At 41.2% G+C, this 25954-nt stretch overlaps 1 protein-coding gene across 23 annotated transcripts in view; it reads left to right on the forward strand.

Moving 5' to 3' along the window:
* The window catches only part of LOC140487612 (multiple PDZ domain protein), a 359969-nt gene that overhangs the window by 234971 nt on the left and 99044 nt on the right, over positions 1-25954 (forward strand). For 15 of the 23 annotated variants that reach the window (XM_072586923.1, XM_072586922.1, XM_072586963.1 and 12 more), the window contains 3 exons: positions 776-880; positions 5140-5226; positions 5432-5503. The exons of 2 other annotated variants lie outside the window; for them this stretch is intronic. In XM_072586923.1, coding sequence (XP_072443024.1) covers positions 776-880; positions 5140-5226; positions 5432-5503 — 264 coding nt within the window. The remainder of the gene's footprint in view (positions 1-775; positions 881-5139; positions 5227-5431; positions 5504-25954) is intronic. 6 more of the 23 variants (XM_072586975.1, XM_072586984.1, XM_072586978.1 and 3 more) reach the window with 4 other exon arrangements.

Below are 25954 nucleotides of genomic sequence, written 5' to 3' on the forward strand. Positions count from 1 at the left end.
TAAAGGGAACAGCTGCTCCTTAGCCACTCTGCTCATGCCTCTCATAATTTTGTACACCTAAATTAGATTGCCTCTCAGTATTCTCTGCTCCAACAAAAACAGCCGAAGCCTTTCCAACCTTTCCTCAAACTTAGATTTTCCATCCATGCCAGCATCCTAGTGAATCTCCTCTGCCATTCTCCAGTGCAGTCACATCCTTCCAGTAATGTGATAATCAGAACTACTCACAGTACTCTAGCTATGGTCCCACCAAAGTTCTATACAACACCAACACGACTTCCCTACTTTTGTAATCTGCCTATTTTACCACCATACTAACACCCCCTTCCGCCTTCAAAGATCTGTGGACAAACATTCCAAGGTCACTTTGTTCCATGGAACCTCCTAATATGACGTAGTTCATTGAATACTCTATTGTCAAATTACTCCTTCCAAATTATATCACATCACACTTTTCAAGGTTGAATTCCATCTGCCAACTATCTGTCCATTTGACCATTCTATTTACGTCTTCTTGTAGCCTAATAATTCAGAACTAAGTGTTAGTTGTAGATTTGGATTGGCAGGAAACTGTTGAATCAGCATTAAAAGATCATCACCCTGACCCTGATCCAGTTCTTTGAATGCAGTATCCTTTTAGGCTTACACAGGGTTGCTGAATTTAACCCAATTCCTATTGGAAAATTCTTAATTGAAGCTTTTGATGTTAGGGTTTATCAATTTTTGTGAGCTTGTTTTATTCCAGACTATGACTTTACTTTTGTCTTGGTTTCAGAAACAACCTTTGTCTTTCCTGCAATCTAACCCCTTGCCTGAATCGAGCAGTGGCAGCAGCAGTACTAACCCATTTGCTGACTCTTTTCAGACGAGCAATAGCCAGGTTGGATGATGCTTGCGTGTTTTTTTTCAGTCTTAATAATCTTTTTCGTTTGGAAATTTGCTTTATGTAATTGTACTTCTAAATCTTGAGTTTTTTTTTAAATGAGGTTAACTGAATATTTTACTATATTACTGTTAGGATAATTTATTACTAATCAAACTGTTCTGCCTGAACCATGCAGTATTTTTGAAGTGAAATGTCTTTTTATTTTCCATATTCCTATCAACTTAGCATTTTAAAAATTATTATCTCTAACAAACTTTAAGGTTATTCTGATTCAAGAAGCTAGTTGATAAAGTGGATTAGAACTTCATCCTTTCAATGCTAAGGCCGAGCTAGAGATTGGAATATGTAGTGGTTATGAAGATACCCTGCTAAATGAGTCAGTTTCTAGGGGAATAATGTAACTGAATTAATGATTATACTTAGGGATAGATTTTTCTTTGCACTTCGTTTTTAGCAAAATGTAGTTCTAAATTAATGTCTTCGACTCTCACTAATTTCTGAAAAAAATGGATCATGGAAGAATGCATGCACGGGCTAAAGAAAATTGGATACTGTAAAAAAAAATCAAATGGTGCAGTATGTGGCATTTACTACTGAGTTTGGCAGTTTGCATGGCCTGTAGGTGTAAAGGTACTTGCTGTTAGCCTGAATTATTGATCCAAATTCCACAATGGTGCCGTTACAAACAAACAGCAGGATGTTTCCTTTTCAATATACAAACAGTGCTAAAAGTTCTTCTATTAGGATTCTAAAAGAGCTAGATAACGCAGACCATGATGAGCTGTTCACTTGTCCAGTAGAGTTGAAACCAGAATGCAGAATAATTGAATGAATTAACATTAATCTGAAAAACATTGTTTCATTGAGTTAATCTATGGGACAGAAACCCTACGGAGATGGTGGGAGCAAATGGTGTTGATTCCTTCAAAAAAAAATTGGAATTCTTTCAGAAATATTGTATTTTGGGATTCATTTTATGCAAAATTTGAGGTATAGCAAGTGTAGCTAGCTAGAGAAGAACAGTTTGTGTTAGACTTCCAAAATTTGGAACATTGTGATGTTTGTTGCCCCATGCATAAGTCTCTTGTAAATTAATTGATAGACATTAGTTGGCAGTGCTGTTCTTGTATCTGATAACTACATCATCATGTTAAGGTAAACTGGAGTGACCTTGTATTTCTCTTTTCTTAACTTCATTCTTCTTATCCTGCTCAAGCAATATTTATATTGCATGAACTGTTTAAATTGGTGAAACTGGAAGTTTTTTTTTCCCTCATTGAGAAAGACCAGTCAATCCTGTTTACCAAGAATACACAAGTTGCGGAGGGAGGTCCAAATTTCTGTACCATTGGCTTGAATAAAATGCTTTCTTGTTTAACTCTTAGCTGGTCCAGCAGTCATTTTAAAGCTGTTGTTCTAGATGCCCTCACATGAGGAAGTAGTTCCTGTTCAGCAAAACCCTTGTTCATTTTCAGCACTTTAATTATATTACCACACAATCTTCTAGACATTTGAGCACATGAGCCATGTTTATATAATTCTCTTCTTCATATATGAACTGTTTATGACTTGGTAACATCTGGTAAATAATGTTGACATATTTAGATCAATATCAAAGTTTTTTAGTTGATGCCTACACTAAACACAGTCCAGATGGAAACTGGCAAAGGTTCTATACAACTGAAAACTTATTCACTTTTGAATTCTAGTCACTTGAGATAAAGGCCAATATTCATTTGATTTTTCATGAGTGCTTTAGCTTTCATTTTAGTACGTACATGCACTCTTGTATCCCCTTGCTTCTCCAAACCTCCTGAAAAATATTTTATTTTTCAAATCTACTTTTTCGCTTACATTTTACTTATGCTTTATTCTAGCTTTTATAATTTAAGCTACTTTTGTCCCTTTACAACTTCTTTCCATCCACAAAGCTTACTGTCCCTCTTAATTTATCATCTGTAAATGTGGATATCTAACTGTAGTCTTTCTTCTAATTTGCAAATTAAACAGTGAAAGGTTGAGCCTTCAATCCAGATCTTTAGCAGATATCTCACTACTCTCTATAAAGCAGAGGCTATCCACTTGCTCCGTTTGCCAGTTCCAAATCCATTACTGATTCATGTCAACTGATTCTTCTGTAATTCTTTCATTCTAGTCTGCTGAGTTGAGGTCATGTTTCCTCACTGAGGAGGAAAAAAAAACAAATCTGTCATTTGGGATCACGACTTGGCTTGACCTTTGACCATACTGTGGTAAATGATTTCCTTTTATCTCCCCTGTTAGCATGGGGTTGGAGAATCTAAAGGAGGAGATAAAGCAAAAGAGAAGGAAGGATAAAAACACCACTAACAATAGGCTAATTTTCACATTTGATTAAGTCATATTTAATCTTTTGGAGAAATTCTTAAAGCGAGTGTTTTCCTCATTATAGAGGTTGTTCTTGATTTTTTGGAATTACAAGCTTGGCTGTCCAGTAGGTTGTGGCTTTAAATTGTAGGTTTTTAAAAAAAAAATCACTTGCTAATTTCTTCCTTCCTTTCCTTTAGACATTGACTTAAGTGAGTTATTTAAAGTCATAGAGTCAGAGAGATGTACAGCACAGAAACAGACCCTTCGGTCCAACTCGTCCTTGCTGACCAGATATCCCAACCCAATCTAGTCCCACTTGCCAGTACCCAGCCCAAATCCCTCCAAACCCTTCCTATTCATATACCCATCAAGAGGCCTTTTAAATGTTGCAATTGTACTAGCCTCCACCACTTCCTCTGGCAGTCCATTCCACACACATCACCCTCTGTGTGAAAATGTTGCCCCTTAGGTCTCTTTTATATCTTTCCCCTCTCACCCTAAACCTATGCCCTCTAGTTCTGGACTCCCCCACCCCAGGGAAAAGACCTTGTCTATTTACCCTATCCATGCCCTTCATGATTTTATAAACCTCTTTCAGGTTACCCCTCAGCCTCTAAACCTCAGGGAAAACAGCCCTAGCCTACTCACCCTCACCCGATAGCTGAAATCCCCCAACCCTGGCAACATCCTTGTAAATCTTTTCTGAACCATTTCAAGTTTCACAACATCCTTCAGATAGGAAGGAGACCAGAATTGCACACAATATTCTAAAAGTGGCCTAACCAATGTCCTGTACAGCCACAACATGACCTCCCAACTCCTGTTCTCAATACTGTGACCAATAAAGGAAAGTATACCAAATGCCTTCATCACTATCCTATTTACCTGCGACTCTACTTTCAAGGAGCTATGAACCTGCACTCCAAAGACTCATTGTTGAACAACCCTCCCTAGGACCTTACCATTAAGTATATAATACCTGCTAAGATTTGCTTTCCCGAAATGCAGCTCCTTGCATTTATCTAAATTAAGCTCCATCTGCCACTCCTCAGCCCATTGACCCATCTGATCTAGATCCCATTGTAATCCAAGGTAACCTTCTTCACTGTCCACTAGACCTCCAATCTTGGTGTCATCTGCCAACTTACTAACTATATCTCTTATGCTCAGATCCAAATCATTTTGTCACTTTTGCCCCTCTTTGCATCAGTAAACCTAAATGTGCAGTCTGTAAAAATATTGCCAAGTCCTGGAGGTTTTCTTCCTTCCATGTGCACCAACTGCCTTGGTGCTATATAGTAGTCAAATACAAGAACCCTGACCAGTATTCCTTCTGTACCCTTAACATTGAGGTAAATCAGATTGCCTTGACTGCTACTTCTGTTGAAATTTATTAACACAATGCAGATTGAGATTGGAACTCTTTGACCTACAGGAAAATACTTCTTTTGAAAACGTTTTTCTTAATTATCCATGATGCTCAATGCTAATTAGCCAATCATAATATAACGTTCATCCTGTGCTCTCAAAAGTTCTATTCTCTGTAGCAGAGATTAAAGTGAGAGTCTCTGCAATACTGAGATTTATTACTTGACCACCTTTGTTCTTTCTACCGACTTCACTTGCCGTACTGTTTGTTCAAATTCCAGTCTTGCTTGAGTCGAAACATTCCTTGATATATTGGGTAGACTGACATCATTGTCTTCTGTTCCTGCAAAGACTATGCTCCCTATCTATAATGTAACTTAAATATTTGGACAAGAAAACATTCAAAGAAGTACCCTGAAGATCCATATATTTCCTTTTCTCATCCTAACCGAAAGCCTGAGCCGTTACATGAAGTGTTATTTTTAATGGGTTACATGGATATTCCTTTATCTGATGGCATTTATGCATTTTATTAGACTTCTACAGCTTCAAATGATGAGAAGGCCTTCTGTCAAGCCCATTATTCTATGACCAAAAATCCATTTTCTGAAAATAAATTCAAGGTTAGTGAATCCCTTTGATTTAATCATAATTCCTAGTTCCAGATCGATGATGTAATTATAGGGACCTGTACTAGATTACTTCAGCACATTAACACTTTATAATTAAATCTCAGATTTAAATGATTCATTTTCAGAAATTACCAGTAACATCTGAAGATGAGATTATTTGTCTTATTTCAACCATTTGTTTGTTTTGTTACCATAGGTTTCTGCATCTCGAGCTAGGACTTTTCTGCGCCCTTTCCCAACTAACCCATTTGCAATCAATCCATTTAAGGTTTGTCTCATCACACTGAGTTTAGAGATCAGAAGTAACTGTGTAATTTATATGTGACTGTGATTCTTAAGGGTGATGTGGAAAATTGAATTAAAATGATCAAGTCTGTTCTGCTTTAGATGGAAATAATTAATTAATTAAAAGAGAAATGAGTATTTTGTGATAATGTATTGAAAAGCTAGCTGCACTTTATTTCTATTATGTTGAAATTGATAGTCGGCAATGATAAATTTTCAGTTTATTGTAACATTTTGCCACTAGTTTAATAACTTTGAGGTGTGAGTAGCTGAGATGTACATTGTGTGGAGGACAAGTTCAGGATCTGATTGATCTGTTCTATGTTGGTGAAGTTGTGCCAGCAGAGGCACTACAGTTGACAGCTTAGGTGGATTAGCCACGATTTTAAAAACCCTGTGGCGAAAAGGGGATGAGGATGGAAGGGAGTTGCACGCTCTGGATGGGGTACTCTTTGGAAGCTTGGTGAAAACACAGTGGGCTGAGTGGCCTCTTTCTGCACTGTAGGAATTCGGTGATTCTAAAGTCTTGTAAACATGACTCCTACCCTGCACTGCCTTCTCCAACAAAATGTGTTGCTGTTGCCTTTACAAGGTCCACATTATTTTTCAGAAGGCCATTTTCTGGAGAGCATAGCAGGCAGCCACTGTGTGAGATCCTATTCAGGGAATGTATTGGAGGGTATTTCCTGAACTGTCAAGGCAATGGAATTGCATCTTCCAAGGTTCAGTAGCCTGCATGATGGTGACCTGGTGATCAAATCGCACTCATTCTAAGGACCTTGTGACTCCTTTTGCAGGGCCTTACTTTGGTGTCAAGGGATATTTCTAATGCAATCCATTAGGTTCAGCGGATGAAGGATTACTTAAGGACAAAGGATTCCTGGAAGCTGTCTGGATGCCATGCACACATGTAGATGAAATACTTTTTGCCACAAACCAGTGAAACATTCAGGCAGTGAAATCCTTTCCTTTTGAAGAATTTCCCCAAGCTGCTGAATAAACATCATGTAGATATTGTTGATGACACCCTGCTCCTGAGGAAATCCTCTGATAGAGGTGAAGCACACTGTAATCTGTCCCTGCATTGTGTTATCTGTTTAGGATTCTACACAAAAGACAGTCCTCTTGACTAGCACATCCTTATGTAGTCATGGGTAACAGCTTGAGAAGTGCCATCCATCATCACAACTGATCCTCGGAACAGCTCAGAAGCAAAGAGGTGGCTTTTCTGTTTATAGGCAGAATTTGCTTATAAGACCTGTTGAACCTGAGCTGGTCCTCAATGAGGGGACACATGTCAAACACTGATTGGCAGATCCCTTCCACAAAGACGCTGTGATATTTCTTTGAGCACATTTCTCAGAAATTTCATTATTAGTATAATATGCTGTGAATGTATTACCTCCGTTGTCTCTCACCCCACCTCATTCCACACATTGCAGCTCTCATTTCAAATCATCTACATCTGTTATTGTGGCTGCTGCTCATCTCTATTTGTTTCTGAGTCAGAGTGACCCATCCCCATTTGCTTGGATGGCATTGCCAATTTATTGGCCTTTGTTGGGAAATAAAGCAATGATCCTTGAGCTTTCTTCCTTTTATACAGTGTTCTAATTTGCATTGGCATCCATAACTGATTCTCAGCTGTAAAACTGTGTTTCTGTTGAAATCTGATGACTCTTTTTGTTTCCTGAGACGCTATTCAAAAATTGCAAGCTGTCTCTTAATGAGCTGACAATTAGTTTACTTCCATCAAAACTGCAGCTCTGACATTGTTAGATAATTTCCAACTTCTCAACCTTGCTTTCAAAATCTCAGCATGTCAGAACCATGTTGGAAAGTAGTCTTGGCAGCAGCATATTCTGGGCTCTCCCTCTGCTGCCCAATGAAAATTAATTCCACTCACTATTTTTTCGTTTGTGGTGTTCTAGCTTTCTTTGTCCTGCCTTTCTCCCTCATTAACAAGTACCTGGACAATATATCAGTCATCTCTTCAAAGACAGCCCTCTGTTTGAATGCAATTTTGTCTGCCTAAATTTGATTTCAGTTTACGTGAAATTAACTATTTTCCTTCTGAAGTGCCCCATCTCCTTTCTCCAGAGTGAACCTTAACCTAATGGTATTAAAATCCCCATTCTCCACAGAGTCGCATTATTCCCCAGTCCAGATCCAGCAATGTCACCTATTGGGTCAGAAACATACTGATCAAGAAACTTCTCTTTAAATTCAGTAATTCTTCCTCTCTGCTATTCACACAGTGCTATCCCTACCTGTATCAACATGATTGAATTCCCTCATTGTCACTTGTAATCCTGCACTTTAATGTCATTTCTATCCAAATTTATGCCTTTATATCTTTCTCTGGTTGCTGGTCTACACCTTGGTGTAATAGCACTTGTAATGTTTTATTCACTCTAACCAAATGGATTCTGTCATAAAACATGGAACATTGCAGCGTAGTACAGGCCCTTCAACCCTCAATGTTGTGCTGACCTGTGGAATCAATCTGAACCCCATCTATCCTACACTTCCATTTGCATCCATATGTTTATCGAATGACCATTTAAATGCCCTTAAAAGTTAGCGAGTCTACTACTGTTGCAGGCAGACCGGTCCAGGCCCCTACTACTCTGAGTAAAGAAATTGCCTCTGACATTTGTCCTACAGCTGTCACCCCTCGATTTAAAGCTACCATGTGTCACTGTCCACCCTATCTAACTCTCTGATTATCTTGTACATCTGAATTAAGTCACCTCTCAACCTCCTTCTCTCTAACAAAACCAGCCTCAAGTCCCTCAGCCTTTCCTCATAAGATCTTCCCTTCATACCAGGCGACATCATAATTCTCCTCTGCACTCTTTCCAAAGCTTCCACATCCTTCCTATAATGTAATGACCAGAACTGTACGTAATATTCCAAGTGCGGCCGCACCAGAGTTTTGTACAGCTGCAGCATGACATCATGGCTCCAAAACTCAATCCCTTTACCAATAAAAGATAACACGCTATATGCCTTCTTAACAACCCTATCAACGTGGGGGCCAACTTTCAAGGATTTATGTACCTGGACACTGAGATCCCTCTGCTTATCTACACTACCATGAATCTTACCATTAGCCCAGTACTCTGCATTCCTGTTGCTCCATCCAAAGTGAACCACCTCACATTTTTCTGTATTAAACTCCATTTGCCACCTTTCAGCCCAGCTCTGAAGCTTATCTCTGTCTCTCTGTAACTTGCAACATCCTTCAACACCATCCACAACTACACCTGAGTGTCATCTGCAATTTTACTAACCCATCCTTCTACACCCTCATCCAGGTTATTTATAAAAATGACAAACAGCAGTGACCTCAAAACAGATCCTTGCAGCACGCCACTAGTAACTGAACTCCAGGATGAATATTTCCCATCACGCATTGTCTTTAGCTAGCCAATTTCTCACCCAAGCCGCGAAATCACCTTCAATCCCATGCCTCCGTATTTTGTGCAATAGCCTACCATGGGGCACCGTACCAAATGCCTTACTGAAATCCATATACACCACATTAACCGCTTTACCCTCATCCAGGTTTTTTGAGGCACGATCTACCCTTCACAAAACCATGTTGACTATCTCTAATGAACTTATTCCTCTCTAAATTATTATAAAGCTTATCTGTTATAACCTTTTCCCACAACTTCACCCACAACCAAAGTAAGGCTCACTGGCCTATAATTACCAGGGTTGTCTCTAATCCCCTTCTTGAACAAGGGGACAACATTTGCTATCCTTCAGTTTTCTGGCACTATTCCTGAAGACAATGATGACATAAAGATCAAAGCTAAAGGCTCTGCAGTCTTCTCCCTGGCTTCCCAAAGAATCCCAGGATAAATCCCATCTAGCCCAGGGGACTTATCTATTTTCACACTTTCCAGAATTGCTAACACCTCCTCCTTGTGAATGTCAATCCCATCTAGTCTAGTAGCCTGTATTTCCTTATTCTCCTCGACAACATTTTTTTTCCAGTGTGAATACTGACGAAAAATATTAATTTAACGCTTCCCCTATCTCCTCTGACTCCACGCACAACTTCCCACTACTATTTTTGATTAGTCTTAATTTTTTTCCAGTCATTCTTTTATTTCTAATGTACCTGTAGAAAGCTTTAGAGTTTTCCTTGACCCTAACAGCCAACAACTTCTTATGTCCCTTCCTGGCTTTTTTTAGCTCTTTCGTTAGGTCTTTCCTGGCTAACTTGTAACTCAAGCGCCCTAAATAAGCCTTCGCACCTCAGCCTAACATAAGCCTTTTTGCTCTTGACAAGAGATTCCACTTCTTTGGTAAATCACGGCTCCCTTGTTTGACCACGTCCTCCCTGCCTGACAGGTACATACTTACCAAGAACATGCAGTAGCTGTTCCTTGAATAAGCTCCACATTTCAGTTGTGCCCATCCCCTGCAGTTTCCTTCGCCATTCTATGCATCCTAAATCTTGCCTAATCGTGTTATAATTGCCTTTCTTCCAGAAATACCTCCGGCCCCACATTTATATATCTATTCCTTTCTATCACTAGATGTTGCAAGTTACAGAGTTACATAACCAAATTATGGTCACTATCATCAAAGTGCTCACCTACCTCCAAATCTAACAACTGACCAGGTTCATTACCCAATACCAAATCCAATGCAGCCTCGTCCCTTGTTCGCTTGTCTACATACTACGTCAGGAAACCATCCTGCACACGTGGGACAAAAACTGACCCTTCTAAAGTACACAAACTATAGTATTTCCAATCAATATTTGGAAAGTTAAAGACCCATAACAACTACCCTGTTACGCTTGCTCTTATCCAAAACTATCTTCGCTATCCTTTCCTTTACATCTCTGGAACTATTCGGACATCTGTAGAAAACTCCCAACAGAGTGACCTCTCCTTTCCTGTTTCTAACCTCGGCCAATACTATCTCAGTAGACAAGTCCTCAAACGTTCTTTCTGCTACCGTAATATGTCCTTGACTAACAATACCACTCTTTCACATCTTTTACTAACTTCTCTGCTCTTACTGAAATATCTAAATCCCGAAACCTGCAGCAATCATTCCTATCCCTGCTCTATCCATGTCTCCAAAATGGCCACAACATCGAAGGTACCAACCCATGCTGCAAGTTTACCCACCTTATTCCAGATGCTCCTGGCGTTGAAGTAGACACACTTCAAACCATCTTCCTGCTTGTCAGTGAACTCTTGTGACCTTGAAACCATATTTCTGACCTCACTACTGTCAATCTCCTGGACACTGGAACTACAATTTAGGTTCCCATCCCCCTGCTGAATTAGTTTAAACCCTTCTGAATAGCATTAGCAAATATCCCTTTCAGGATAGTGGTACCCCTCTGGTTCAGATGTTGACCATCCTGTTTGTAGAGGTCCCACCTACCCCAGAATGGTTTACTAATGTCCTTGAGAGAAGGAAACTGCCATCTTTACCTGGTCTAGCTGACATGTGACTCCACATCTATCGGAATATGGTTAACTCCCAACTGCCATCTGGCTAATTAGCAATGGGAAATAAATGACACCACATCCTATGAATGAATAATAAAAACAAAACGACATAAACTGCACTGCCCTCATTTGTACAACTCCTCAAAATCTTCAATCAAAGTTGTCCCTCCCTCTCCTCTCCCATTCTTGCTCACTATTGCTGATCAAGCTTTGTCTCTCCCAGTGGAAATGCTTCAGAATTATCTTTTCCTCCTTTAGCATTTTCCCCAATAACTTTTTAATTGTTGACATTAGACTCACTGATCTGTAGTTCATTGGCTGATCTCTGCAACAGTTCTTAAATATTGAAACCATGTTAGGCATTGTCCAGTTTTCTGGCACCTCTCTTGTGTCCAGATAGAAATTTAAAAATTGGTTCATTGTCTCTGCAATTTTCTTCCTTTCCTCTCACAGCAGCCTGGGACAAAATTCATCCACATATGAAGATCGTTCTCTTTTAAGCCTGCCAGCACAGCTTCCTGGTCCTTCCCTATGTCAATTTACTCAAGCACATCAGTCTCTTCACCTGGATTCTATTCCTCCATCCTCACTTTCTTTCAAGAAGACGATGTGAAGGATTCAACTGATGTTCTCTGGCTCCACCCACAGGTTACCTCCCTCCCCCTTTGGTCTCTAATGGACCCGACTCTCTCCTGGGAGAAAGAGAGGACTGCAGATGCTTCAGAATCAAGGGTTTGGTGCTGGAAAAGCACAGGTGGTCAGCTAACTTTGAGGAGCAGGAGAGTTGACGTTTCAAGCAAAAGCTCTTCATTGGGAATGTGGGCGGCCAAGGGGGCTGAGCGATAAATGGGAGAGGGGTGGGGCTGGGGGGAATGTAGCTGGGAATGCAATAGGTCAATGAAGGTGGTGGATGATGGTGATAGGTCAGAGTGGAGGGTGGAGCGAGAAGTGGGAAGGAAGAGATCCAACCCTCCAATTCAGCACCAGCCTCTTGAACTGTCCTCCCTGTCCATCTTCCTTCCCACCTATCCAAACCAACCTCCACCTCGACCTATCACAATCACCCCCTGTGTTCATTTATCTCTCGCATTCCCAGCTACCTCCCCAGCCCCACCGCCCTCCCATTCATTTCTCAGGTTCCCCTGTCCCTCTCCCATTTATCTCTCAGCCCCCTTGGGCCAGCCACATTCCTGATGAAGAGCTTATGCTCAAAATGTCAACCCTCCTGCTCCTGGGATGCTGCCTGACCGGACTTTTCCCTCACCACACCTTTTGACCCTGACTCTCTTCCTGAGTATCCTCTTCCCATTGATATTCTTATAGAATATCTTTGGATTTTCTGTACTTTTACTAGCCAGAACATTCTCAAATTCCCTCTTTCACTTTCCTATTTGCTTTCTTAAGCTCCAACCTGCACTTCATGTAATTTACCAATGCCTGTGCTGATTTGTTCCTCTTGTCCTTATTATATCCTGAATATTTCTGGTCATTCTTTGTTTTTTGGGCTTGTTACTCCTTCCTATCATCCTAGAGGGAACGTGTTGGGCTTGTACTCGACCCATTTCCTTTTTGGAGTCCCTCCCCCCGCTGTTCTGTAGATTTCCTTACTAGTAGTTGTTCCCAGTCTACCCTAACCAAGATCCTGCCTTATTTTACCAAAGTCCACTCTCACTAAATCCATTTTTTTGTCTATTTCTTTATCCATTACAAGTCACGGGCTCAGATGGTGGCTTAGCGCTTAACACTGCTATCTCAGCCCCAGGGATTGGGACCAATTCCTCAGGTGACTGTGTGAAGTTTGCTTGGGTTCTCCCTGTGCTCGCATGGGTTTCTGCTGGTTGGTCTGGTTTCTTCCCACAGTCCGAAGGTGTGCAAGTTAGGTGGATTAGCCATGCTAAGTTGCCCCAGAGTGTTCAGGGATGTGTAGGTTAGGTTGATTAGCCATGTTAAAATGTGGGGTTACAGGGATAGGTTAATTCTATGATAATTTTAAATTGTACTATGTTGTGATTACTATCACTGAAATATTCTCCCCACCAAATACAGAGGAATCTTGATTATCTGGCATTCGATTATCCGAATATCAGATTATCCAGCAAGATCATGAGGTCTCGATGCTTGGCAAAGCTCTGTTATCTGGCATTCAATGAACTGAACAAAATACTCTCCGCTTGTGTCCTTCAGATCATCGAGGTTCCTCTGTAAACCTTTTGGACTATAACCTGGTGTTGTGTAATTTTTAACAATATAAATGTTGTAATGCCAACACCAAGTTTCCTTCTCAATCGTGGAATATTTCCATTGGTGTTTCTTTAGTTTTCTAGAAAAATACGCACTCTATCTTCTCTTCTTCATCTTCCAAGAGTAGAGCACCGAAACACATCACTCATGTCCTAGCCTCCTTAAATGGCCTTTCATAGTTGTGGCCGACACTGAGGCAGTGGTAACTATTGCTTTCGAGCTGTCGAATGTCTCCTGTTATTATGCCATCCACTGAAACTTTTTGCGTTTCTTCAATAATTCAGTCTGTGGAGCAACCACACTGTTAAAATTTGATATGAGCTTCCAGTAAAAACTTTACTCAAACCCAGGAATCGTAGTACAGATGTCTTTGTCAATGGTATGAAAAACACCCCAGTAACCTTTGATTCCGTGTCCTGTGGAGCCATGTGTCCATGACCAGTGACATGGCCCAGGAATGTGACTTGGGCTTTTGCAAACTCACTCTTAGCCACCGTTATCACCAAGCCTGCCTCCTGAATCAATCTAACAATTCCAATAAATGCTGCAAATGTTCCTTCTCTGTGTAACTGAAGATCACCATGTTGTTGATGTACACCACATAATTGAATAATCCAAAAATGACTTTATTGGTTTGTTGTTGAAATGTGACTGCTGCATTTTTCATACCAAATTGCATAACCTTAAACTGGTACAGGGCAAAAGTGAGGACTGCAGATGCTGGAAACAGAGTTTAGATCAGAGTAGTGCTAGAAAAGCACAACAGGTCAGGCCGCATCCGAGGAACAGGAAAATCGACGTTTCAGGCAAAAGCCCTTCCTGATGAAGTGCTTTTGCCCGAAACGTTGATTTTCCTGCTCCTTGGATGCTGCCTGACCTACTGTGCTTTTCCAGCACCACTCTGATCTTAAACTGGTACAGTCTAGTCGGTGTCACAATAACCAAAATTGTCTTTGTTTTTACAGATAAAGGGACCTGTCAGTAACCTCTGAGTAAGTCCCCCTCAAAATAGAAGTTGCTTGTCCCATCTTTTCAACTCAAACTTTCAAATGTGGAATAGGATATGAATCAGACTTTGTAACTGCGTTGACTTTGTGACAGTCCATTCTTAATCATTGGGTACCATCTGGTTTTGGCACCATTACTATGGGTGAGCTTGCTCACTTTGCCGCAACTCATTTTGAATGCATGCTGTAAGACAACATAATAAATCTCTTTTTGAACCTGTGCCAATTTTAGAAGATTAAGTCTATGAGGATGTTACTTAATTGCATCATGTATAATATCATGCATAATTAGATTAATATTTCCTAAATTTATTCCATATGATTATAATTTAGTCTCAGATAATTTTGATTTCCTCTGGAAGGAAACTCAGCAATTTATAGTCGATAAAATGTGGTGCTGGAAAAAGCAGCAGGTCAGGCAGCATCTGAAGAGCAAGAGAGTTGATGTTTTGGACATAACCCTTCAACAGCAATTTATTCCAATTTTTGATAACTTTCTCATTGTCCAGTTTAACTAGAGGCATTGTCAATTAAAAATCCTCTGAATTTGGATCTTCACTTCGTGTTGTAACTAGTAACACATTCTCCTTTTGCTTTCTTTCCCTATCAAAATATCTTTAGAGCATATTCACGTTACACACTATGTGATTTTCCCTTTTATCTGGCGTTTTTATCAAAGAAATCGCCTCATTCAATCTCCTTTTGACTTGATACGGTCCAATAAACCTTAATTTTAAAGGTTCACCTAACACTCGAATTAACACTAACACTTTATCTCCACTAGCAAAATTATAAAGTTTTGATTTCTTCTCAGCTTTCTGTTTCATCACATACTATGCTACTTTTAAATGCTGTCTAACCAACTCACCCTAAATTTGACACATAATCCAAATGTGGTCTCTGACCTCTGAATCACCAATTTCTCTTTAATTAATTTCAGTGGCCGTTTCACCTTATGCCCAAAAACTAAATTAAATAGGCTGAATTTGAAATATTAATTAGCAGGAGGCAATGGCTAGTGGTATTATCGCTGTACTGTTAATCCAGTGACCCAGATAATGTCCTGGAGACTTTGTTTCAAACCCCACCATAGCAGAGAGTGGAATTTGAATTCAATAAAAATCTGTAATTACCATGACCATGAACCAATCTGGTTCACTAATATCCTTTTAGGGAAGGAAACTGCCATGCTTACCTGGTCTGGCCTACATGTGACACCAGACCCACAGCAATGTGGTTGACTCATAGCTGCCCTCTGGATGATTAGGGATGGGCAATAAGTGCTGGCCTAGACAGCAATACCTTTTTTTTTTCTCAACCATTTGATCACACGTAGTCTCTGACAAGTGAACTTCAACTTTCTTCTCTTTATTCTTTGATTTCTCCTCCTGCCTTGACCTGTGGCTTTGTGACCTTGTTACCATACAGTCACACGAATCCCAGGATATACTTCCTGTAACTCTACAGTTGCCTGATTTTCTACTGGCTTTTCCATCATAGCAGGCATCACTCCCACCTGTGATCCAGGATAAATTGTATTCCTGGAACTGAGAATTTCTCCATTTCTCCTACCAGCACTGTTCATCGGACTCTCAACCACCCTTTATATAAGGGAACACAGCTCTTCTCACCATGAATTCCACACATTACCACTTTTTCTGGCAACACCCTTTTGAGTTACATATCTCCTTATCTCTCACCATCAAAGATTGACATGCTCCTGTATCTGTCAAAATTTTTAATTTCCTTACCTGCCTCTCTTGGTATATGTGAGTGAACCTTACCATGACAAGTAAATTTTTTAGAGGGATCTAGCATTTCCTTCTCCACCAACCCCTGACCAGGTTATACATTCCGGTGCAGCTTACTATCTTCCAATGTACTTTCCCTTACCACTGTGACAAAACTCACTGGCTTATCCTGTTTTCCCACATCCGTCTTCCCTGTGCTTTCTCTAAATCTCGGATACTGGCACAGTATGCAGACAGGCCAACAAGGGGCGAGGCCACATCAGATTTGGTACTGGGTAAGGAACCTGGTCAGGTGTTAGATTTGAAGGGAAGTGAGCACTTTTTTGATTGTGACCACACTTCGGTTTACTTTAGCAATCAAAAGAGATAAGTATAAACCCCAGGACAAGTTACAGCTGGGGGAAAGGCAATTATGATGCATTTAGGCATAATTTATGATGTACAGGATGGGGAAGGAAACTGCAGGGGATGGGCACAATTGAAATGTGGAGCTTATTCAAGGAGCAGCTACTGCGTGTCCTTGAATAGTGTTGACCTGTCAGACAGGGAGGAATTTGTCGAGTGTGGGAGCTGTGGTTTACTCAGCAAATTGAATCCCTTGTCAAGAGGAAGAAGAAGGCTTATGTTAGGATGAGATGAGATTGCTCAGTTAGAGTGCTTGAGAGTTACAAGTTCGCCAAGAAAGACCTAAAGAGAAAGCTAAGAAAAGCCAGGAGGGGAAATGAGAAGTCGTTGCGAATAGGATCAAGGAAAACCCTAAGGCTTTCTATAGGTATATCAGGAATAAAAGAATGACCAGAGCCAATCAAGGATAGTAGTGGAAAGTTATGCATGGAGTCAGAGGAGGTAGGGAGGTGCTAAATGAATACTTTTTCCTGGGATGGCATGAGGGGACATTCTAATACATGAGGGGACATAGCTTTAAATTGAGGTGTGATAGATAGAGGACAGATGTCAGAGGGTAGTTTCTTAGAGAGTATTAGGGGTGTGCAACGTACTGCCTGCAACAATCATAGACTCGCCACTTTAAGAGCATTTAACAGGTCATTGGATAGTCATATGGATGAGAGTGGAAATGTGTAAGTTAGATGGGCTTCAGATTGGTTTCACAGTTCAGTGCAACATCAAGGCCCAATGGGCCTGTACTGGACTAACATAGAAATGTTCCCTGTGACTTCATGTGGCCTACTTTACTGCAGTGAGCTTTTTTATTTCTCTTTTCCCTGGATGACAAGAGATATTGAGGCTTTAAACAGGAAAAAAAGAGGGAGGTTTGGCTCAGGTACAAGCATTTGGGATCAAGGGAATACAGGAGTTTACTGAAGAAGGAAATCAGGAGGGTGAAAAGTGGTCACGAGAGTCTTGGCAACAATGATTAAGTGAATCCAAAGAGGTTATTTAAGTATATGAAAGGAAAAAGTATAACTGGAGAGAGAATTGGGCCCCTGAAAGCCCAAAGTGGTCATCTATGTGTAGAATCGCAAGAGATGGGCGATGTTCTCAATGAATACTTTTCATCTGTAGAGAGAGACATGAAGGTTTGGGAACTTGGGGAAGTTGGTGGTGATATGTTGGGGACAGACCATATCACAGCAGAGTGTGTTGGATGTATTAGAATGCATGATGGTGAATAAATCTGATCCTGACAAGATATATCCAAGAGCAGTGCAAGAGGCTAGAGAAGAAATTGTCGAGGCCCTAGCTAATATTTTTGCATCATTGTTAGTTACGGGTGAAGTCCCAGAAGACTGGAGGATAGCAAATGTGCCATTATTCAAGAAGGGCTGCAAAGAAAGGCTGGGAACTCTCAACCAGTAAGCCTAATATATGTGGTGGGTAAGTTGCTTGAGAAGATTTTGAAAGATATACATGCCTTTGGAAAGACACAGTTTGATTAGGAGTAGTTAGCATGGCTATGAGAATGGGAGGTCATGCTTCACCATTTTCTTAGAGTTCTTTGCTGAGATTTACAGGTATGTTGCCAGGAATGGAGGATTTGAGCCACAGGGCAAGACAGAATATGCTGTGGCCCTTTTCCCTGGACCATCGAAGGCTGAGGGGAGACCTTTATAAAAATTTATAAAATCACGAGGAGCACGGATATGATAAATAGACGAGATATTTTCCCTGGGGTGGGAGAATCCAGACGTAGAGAGCATAGGTATACGGTGAGAGGGGAAAAATTTAAAATGGACCTAAGGAGCAACTTTTTAACGCAAAATGTGGTGCATGTATGGAATGAGCTGCTAGAGGAAGTGGTGGAGGCTGGTATAATTACATCATTTAAAAGGCATCTGGATGGGTACAGGAACAGGAAGGGTTTAGAGGGATATGGGCCAAGTACTAGCAAATGAGACTAGATTAGCTTCGGATATCTGGTCGGCATGGATGAGTTGGACTGAAGGGTCTGTTTCTGTGCTGTATATCTCTATGACTCTAATTGACTGGGAAGTTTGATGAGGACAGGGCGGTAGACTTGGTGTATCTAGATTTTAGTGAGTCCTTTGTTAAGGTTCCATATGGTTGGCCGCTCTGGAAGGTTAGATTGCATGGAATCCAGGGGAAGCTGGCAAATTGGATACAAAATTGGCTTGATGGTAGGAAGCACAGGGTAAAAGTGGAACGATGCTTGTCAGACTGGACACCTATGATGACACGGAGTGCCTCGGGTCAGTGCTGGGTCCATTACTGTTTGTTATTTGGATGAGAATATACAAGGCATGATTAGTAAATTTGCTGATGACACTAAAATAGGCAGTATCGTGGACAGTGAGGAAGGTCGTCAAAAATTGCAGCAGGGCCTTAATCAGGTGTGGAAGTGGGCTGAGAAATGGTAAATGGAGTTTAATAAAGATAAGTTTGAGGTTTTGCACTTTGGAAATTCAAATGAAGATAGGAGTTTCATGGTGAGTGGTCGGGCCTTAAGGAGTGCAAAAGAACAGAGGGATCTTGGAGTTATAGTTCTCTGAAAGTGGGGTCATAGGTAGACATAGCAGTGAACAAGGCTTTTGGCACACTCGTCTTCATCAGTCAGAGCGTTGAAGGATAGAAGTTGGGAAGTTATGTTGCAGTTATACAGGACATTGGTGAGGCTGCACTTGGAATATTGTGTTCAGTTTTGGTCACCTTGTTATAGGAAGGTTGTTATTAAACTGGAAAGAGTGGGCCTCAGGCGAAGCACTGCTGATGGTTCCTGCTTTCTATTTATATGTTTGGGTTTCTTTGGGTTGGTGATGTCATTTCCTGTGGTGAAGTTACTTCCTGTTATTTTTCTCAGGGGGTAGTAGAGGCCCACTGAAGATGTTACCTAGTAGGGTGATGAAACATCTGGAAATAAACCTTCCAGCTCAGTGAGCAAACCTAAATCCAGAACTTCAACCTGAACTACAAATCTTCTCAAAACTCACTAATCTCTACATGGTAACTGGCCATTTCATTTGTTAAGCCATTTTTTCAAATGAAATGAAAATAGCTTCTACATCTTTCTCATTGAAGTTAGACAATACTTGGACGTACTAAAACAGGTCCCCAAAACCTCTCGCTCTGATGGGGTTGCTTGTCATCCGTATCCTCCTGCCATCTACCTTCACTATTTTAAGTGAACTTTGAATTCTCAGTTCCAGTCTGTGAAGTTCAAAAGATCTTTCTCTTTTTCTTGTGCTCAGCTATCCTTTCCTTGCCTTTATGCTCTAGTTTTAATCATAATTCGAACTGTTTCATTTCAATTGAATTTTAACCATTTCCAAAGATTCCAGTGGCATTCCTGACAATTGTAAATGTTGTGCGATTACCACAATTATCTCCCCGTTTCTCACAGACACAGGCAATCCCAATTTCAGCTTGTTTGCCAATTCAGAAAGCTTTGCCTTGCTCACTTTTTCTAACACCCTCAAATTGACTTCTTTCATCCACAGGAAGCACTGAGTGACTGAAAGGCCCATTATCGCACAAGGCACAAGCTGTTTAAATAAATTCAACACCTGAAATAAAAGACAGTAACACCTACGACTCGCTGCCTTTGATCCAATAATCCTAAACCCAGTCTGGACTTAGATTTTGATCTTGATGAGCCCATAATTTGGGCGACACGGTGGCACAGTGGTTAGCACTGCTGCCTTACAGCGCCAGAGACCCGGGTTCAATTCCTGCCTCAGGCGACTGACTGTGTGGAGTTTGCACGTTCTCCCCGTGTCTGCGTGGGTTTCCTCCGGGTGCTCCGGTTTCCTCCCACAGTCCAAAGATGTACAGGTCAGGTGAATTGGCCTTGCTAAATTGCCTGTAGTGTTAGGTAAGGGGTAAATGTAGGGGTATGGGTGGGTTGCGCTTCGGCGGCGCGGTGTGGACTTGTTGGGCCGATGGGCCTGTTTCCACACTGTAAGTAATCTAATTAATCTAATCTAATAATTAATTAGAGACCAGACGCCCTCAAAATATATTAGGAAGGTGGCCTTGACACTGACTGACTTTTTCTTATTCTAAAGATAAATATGAGGTGCTGTATTCCCAGATGCAATTGGATTGGTCAAATTACTCAACGTTCAGCAAAACACAATTTATTCAAGTACTATAGTTAAAATACAACAAAAGAAAGAGGAATGTGGAACAATTTAACTATTGGAACACTTAACAAAATAATAGCTATGGTAATTATTACTAATTAACAGTTCCAATATAGTAACCTCCCATAAACAGATCCTTGGCAAAAGGCAAAATCAGAAAATCCGTTGAATCACATGCAGTTCTGTAATCGAGGAGGAATGAACAGTTGTTTATCTTTTCATATTCTGCTTGTCACCAGTCTTCCAATCTCTCTCTCAAAGAAATCAGGAAAAAACTGACCCCTTAAAACCACAGCATCATCACAAAAGGGAGATGCAATCAGTTGTCTCCCGTACTACCTGCTTGATTCCTCTTGTGATCACCCATTCTGTCCCTGACAGCACATTCTTAAGATGTGAGGTGATCACCTCCAGAAACAGCATAATGATCAGCTTTGCAGACTCTGCAATAACTGCAGCTACTGCTCAGTCTCTAAAGTATGAAGCTCAAACCTCTCTCACTGACAGCATTTTCTGCACGTGATTGTGGCGACTACTTCAAGCTGTCATTTGTACATGGTGCAGGATGGGAATTGGGTCTGTGGTGTCCTTCCATGCCTCAATTTGGGAGATTAATAACCTAGTTTATTAGTCTTTTAACCTGTAGACTTTGTTTTCCCAAAAATGTTACTAATGACACTTGTAAAAGTGCATTGCAAGTTATTGTAAATTGAACTTTGCAACTTTTTCCTTATGCAGCATTAGTCTTAATATTAAAAATTTATATTCCCTATCCAGATGTACATTCCAAGGCCAAAATATTCCACGATGAAAATACAAAGTATAATAGCTATTTTTTTTTTTCATTCCATTCCATTTCTGGGGTACTTCAATACTGTATCCAATACTCTTTAATCACAATATTCATTTCTTATAACATATATAGTCTGAGGGGGCTCTACAGTTTCCATTGCCTTGGTGTACCATGGCTGAAAGTCAAAGGGCAGCAACCTTTCCCCATTGCAGCTCTGTAGCAGCTACCTCAAGCTTCCTTCATGAGAGCGCTTCAGCACATAGACATGAACCCATGAATGAGCCAGTCCGTAGCACTCCGTCAAGGATAACTCCTTGCACTGGAAAACCAAGCTTTGGGTAAACAAAAGTTGTCTTTCATTGAATTGATAGTCATCCAGATGCAGGGAAATGATGGACTTCATGGTATTACGGCTAGACTATTAATCTGGAGACCAAGGTAATGTTCTGAAGACCTGAACTTGAATCCCACCTATAAATGTAAACTTTCTTTAAATACTGGATTTGAGAGGCAAACAATGACCATGAAATCATTGCCAGTTGGTGCAAAAAAAACATCTGGTTCACTAATTATTGCCCTTTTAGAGAAGATAACTGCTGGCCTTAACTCTCTGCAATATGGTTGACCTTTAATTGCAATTGGAGATGGGCAGTAAATGAACATAGAACATTACAGCGCAGTACAGGCCCTTCGGCCCTTGATAAAATACTGTTGTAGCCAGCGACACCTACATCTTGTGAATGAATAAGAGAAGGTTTTTTTTTGTCTGTGTGTCCCTGGGAACAGCCCTTGGAACACAGTGTCCTGCATTGCGAAGCCGCTCAGAACGAACCTTAAAAAGTCCAGAGCTTCTTTGTAAAGACACGTTCCACAAAGAGGTGAATAACAGTCTCTTCCCTACCACTTCTAGGAGTGATGAGAAGCCAAGCGTGTAGGAAGGATCTGATGGGAATGGCTTATTTCAACATCTGCCAAGCCACATATTGCAGTTTTTTTGAAAGTTTTGGTGGTGAATCATTCTACCAGATTATTTTGACAGTTTGCCTAGGGTACCATTGGAACGAACAACCATGTCCTTTTCCCACAGGACTTTGAGGATATAACATGTTGATTACTACGTGGTGAACCTGTGGTCAAAAATTATTTTTCTGTATAAACATAATCAAACTTATCAGCAATAAAGTTAACAAATATCGCTCATCAGTTACTCGTCAGTTGGCTCTTTCCTTTATGCTAACACATTTCATCTTTTTATAAAAAGCTTTATAATGCTTACCGTCCCATACCTCAAATCTCTCCAGTTCAAGTTTTTTTTAAAATTTATTTTCAACTTCTTTATCTGGATGATCATTTTGGTAAACTCTTCTGGCTCTCTGCTGCTTTTCTGCTGTGATAACTTTTAAATCCTAAGGTACACACCTGTATAAAATATTTTATTCTTGATATTTAACGGATGAACAGGAGTTGTAAAAAATGCTTAAGTTGAAGATTTTGTCCAGAAAAGTTTTCTGAAGTTCATGAAGTTTTCTTTCATGAGACATAAATATAGCGCCTGATCTATTAAGAAGTCTGCTTCTCAAGACAGGATGACTTCAGGTTTATTCTTGGGGGAAAGTGAGGACTGCAGATGCTGGAGATCAGAGCTGAAAATGTTTTGCTGGAAAAGCGCAGCAGGTCAGGCAGCATCCAAAGAGCAGGAGAATCGACGTTTCGGGCATGAGCCCTTCTTCAGGAATGAGGAAGGTGTGCCAAGCAGGCTAAGATAAAAGGTAGGGAGTAGGGACTTGGGGAAGGGGCGTTGGAAATGCGATAGGTGGAAGGAGGTAAAGGTGAGGGTGATAGGCCGGAGTGGGGTGGGGGGCGGAGAGGTCAGTACCACCTTCCTAACCTGCAATCTTCTTCCTGACCTCTCCGCCCCCACCCCCACTCCGGCCTATCACCCTCACCTTTACCTCCTTCCACCTATCGCATTTCCAACGCCCCTTCCCCAAGTCCCTACTCCCTACCTTTTATCTTAGCCTGTTTGGCACACCTTCCTCATTCCTGAAGAAGGGCTCATGCCCGAAACGTTGATTCTCCTGCTCTTTGGATGCTGCCCGACCTGCTGCGCTTTTCCAGCAAAACATTTTCAGCTCTGATCTCCAGCATCTGCAGTCCTCACTTGCCCCCAAGAATAAACCTGAAGTCATCCTGTCTTGAGAAGCAGACTTCTTAATAGATCAGGTTTATTCAGCTTTATTCGTGGGGGGCCAGACACTGTCTGTGGAATGGTTGATTTCAAAATGGCGGTTGGAATCTTATTCTAGCATTCCCTCCCAAATTCCCATTTTCAGCAAACTTCAGCGATGTAAGATAGTGATGCAAGTAACAGGCTTGCATATAACACTGAAATTTTGCTAGCTGAATTTTGAGGCTGGACTTTTTAGACACCTGCAATTTTGAGTCATTTAGGGTTTGGAAACCAACTGGTTTGTGGCAGAGGATCCTGGAGTTGTGAAATTTTCACAGCTGAATTCAATTTTTTTTTTCCCAATTTGACACATCAATGTAATGCTAGCTGATCTGTGAAGTGTATTTCTAATACATTGATATAATTGTCCTCAAACAGTAAATGACCATGCAATTGACCAGCATTGTGGAAGTAGAAAAGTATTCAGATGCAGTTATTTGTGATCTATATCAATGACTTATATGAAGGAGCCAATTGTGTTGTAGACAAATTTTCTGCAGATGCAAAGGTAGATGGAAAAACAAGTTGTGAGGTGAATACAAATGTCTACAAAGGTTTAAATAGTTAAGTAGCAAGTAAAACAAAAACAATGTATTATCTAAATGGAGACTAAACGATACATTATTTGAATGCTCTGTATGTAAGTTACAAGTTAATGTGCAGGAGTTAAGATGACAAATGGAATGTCGACCTTGACCACAAAGGATAGGAATACAAAATTAGGGAGTGCATTGTAGGGAAAATGTACAGATTTAAGCTCCTTACTTAGAGGGATTTAATTGCATTGAAAACTGTTCAAAGAAGGTTCACTAAACTGATTTCTGGCATGAAGGCTTTGTCTTATGAATTAAGGTTGATTAGATTGGGCCTAGACTTGAGTTTAGAAGGGCAAAACTTGACCTTCTTGAGTATTTAAGAAAGTGGTAGGGACAAGCCAGGGAACTATAGACCGGTGAGCCTGACATCGGTGATGGAAGTGAGTACTGCAGATGCTGGAGATCAGAGTGGTGCTGGAAAAGCTCAGCCGGTCAGGCAGCTTCCGATGAGCAGGAAAGTCGATATTTCAGGCGAAAGTCCTTCATCAGGAATGAGGCTGGGAGCCTCGGGGGTGGAGAGATAAATGGGAGGGGCTTGGGGCTGGGTGGGGGAGGTACCTGAGAGTGCAATAGGTAATGGAGGTAATGGTGATAGGTCGGACAGGACGGTGGAGCGGATAGGTGGGAAGGGAAGGATGATTGACAGATAGAACAGGTCATGAGGACTGTGCTGAGCTGGAAGGTTGGAACTGGGGTAAGGTTTGGGAGGGGAAAATGAGGAAACTGGTGAAGTCCACATTGATGCCATGGGATCGAAGGGTCCTGAGGTGGAAGATGAGGCGTTCTTCCTCCAGGCGTCAGGTGGTAAGAGAGTGGTGGTGGAGGAGGCCCAGGACCTACATGTCCTCGGCAGAGTGGGAGGGGGAGTTGAAATGTTCAGCCATGGGGCAGTGGGGTTGATTGGTGCGGGTGTCCCAGAGATGTTCTCTGAAGCGCTCTGCGAGTAGGCGTCTAGTCTGTCCAATGTAGAGAAGACCACATTGGGAGCAACAGACACAATAAATGACATGTGGACGTGCAGGTGAAACTTTGAAGCCTTGGATAAAGGTGAGGGTGTAGGTGTAGGCGCAGGTTTTGGAATTCCTGCAGTGGCATGGGAAGGTGCTAGGAAGGGAGGGTGGGTTGTTCAGGGGCGTGGACCTGACCAGGTAGTCGCAGAGGGAACGGTCTTTACGGAAAGCGGATAGGGGTGGGGAGGGAAATAGATCTCTGGTGGGGTCTGTTTTTATGTGGTGGAAATGGCGGAGGATGGTGTGATATATGCAGAGGATAATGAGGTGGAAGGTGGTGGGCAAGCTGTTGGAAGGAATTCTGAGGGTCAGGATTTACTTGTATTTGGAAAGGCAAAGGCTGATTAGGGATAGGCAGCATGGTTTTGGGCGTGGGAAATTGTGTCTTGATCTTGATTGAGTTTTTTGAAGAAGTATCAAAGAGGATTGATGAGGGCAGATGGGTGGACGTGATCTATATGGACTTCAGTAAGGCATTCAACAAGGATCCCCATGGGGGACTGGTTAGCAAGGTTAGATTTCATGTAATATAGGGAAGATAGAACACAGAGGGTGGTGGTAGAGGGTTGTTTTTCAGACGGGACACCTGTGACCAGTGGAGTGCCACAAGGATCACTACTTTTTGTCATTTATATAAATGATTTGGATGTGAACATTGGAGGTATAGTTAGTAAGTTTGCAGATGACACCAAAATTGGTGGTGTAATGGGATCTTGATCAGACAGGCCAATGCACTGAGCGGTAGATGGAGTTTGATT

The sequence above is a fragment of the Chiloscyllium punctatum genome, chromosome 2 (genome assembly GCF_047496795.1).
Source record: "Chiloscyllium punctatum isolate Juve2018m chromosome 2, sChiPun1.3, whole genome shotgun sequence".
Classification (NCBI taxonomy): Eukaryota; Metazoa; Chordata; class Chondrichthyes; order Orectolobiformes; family Hemiscylliidae; genus Chiloscyllium; species Chiloscyllium punctatum.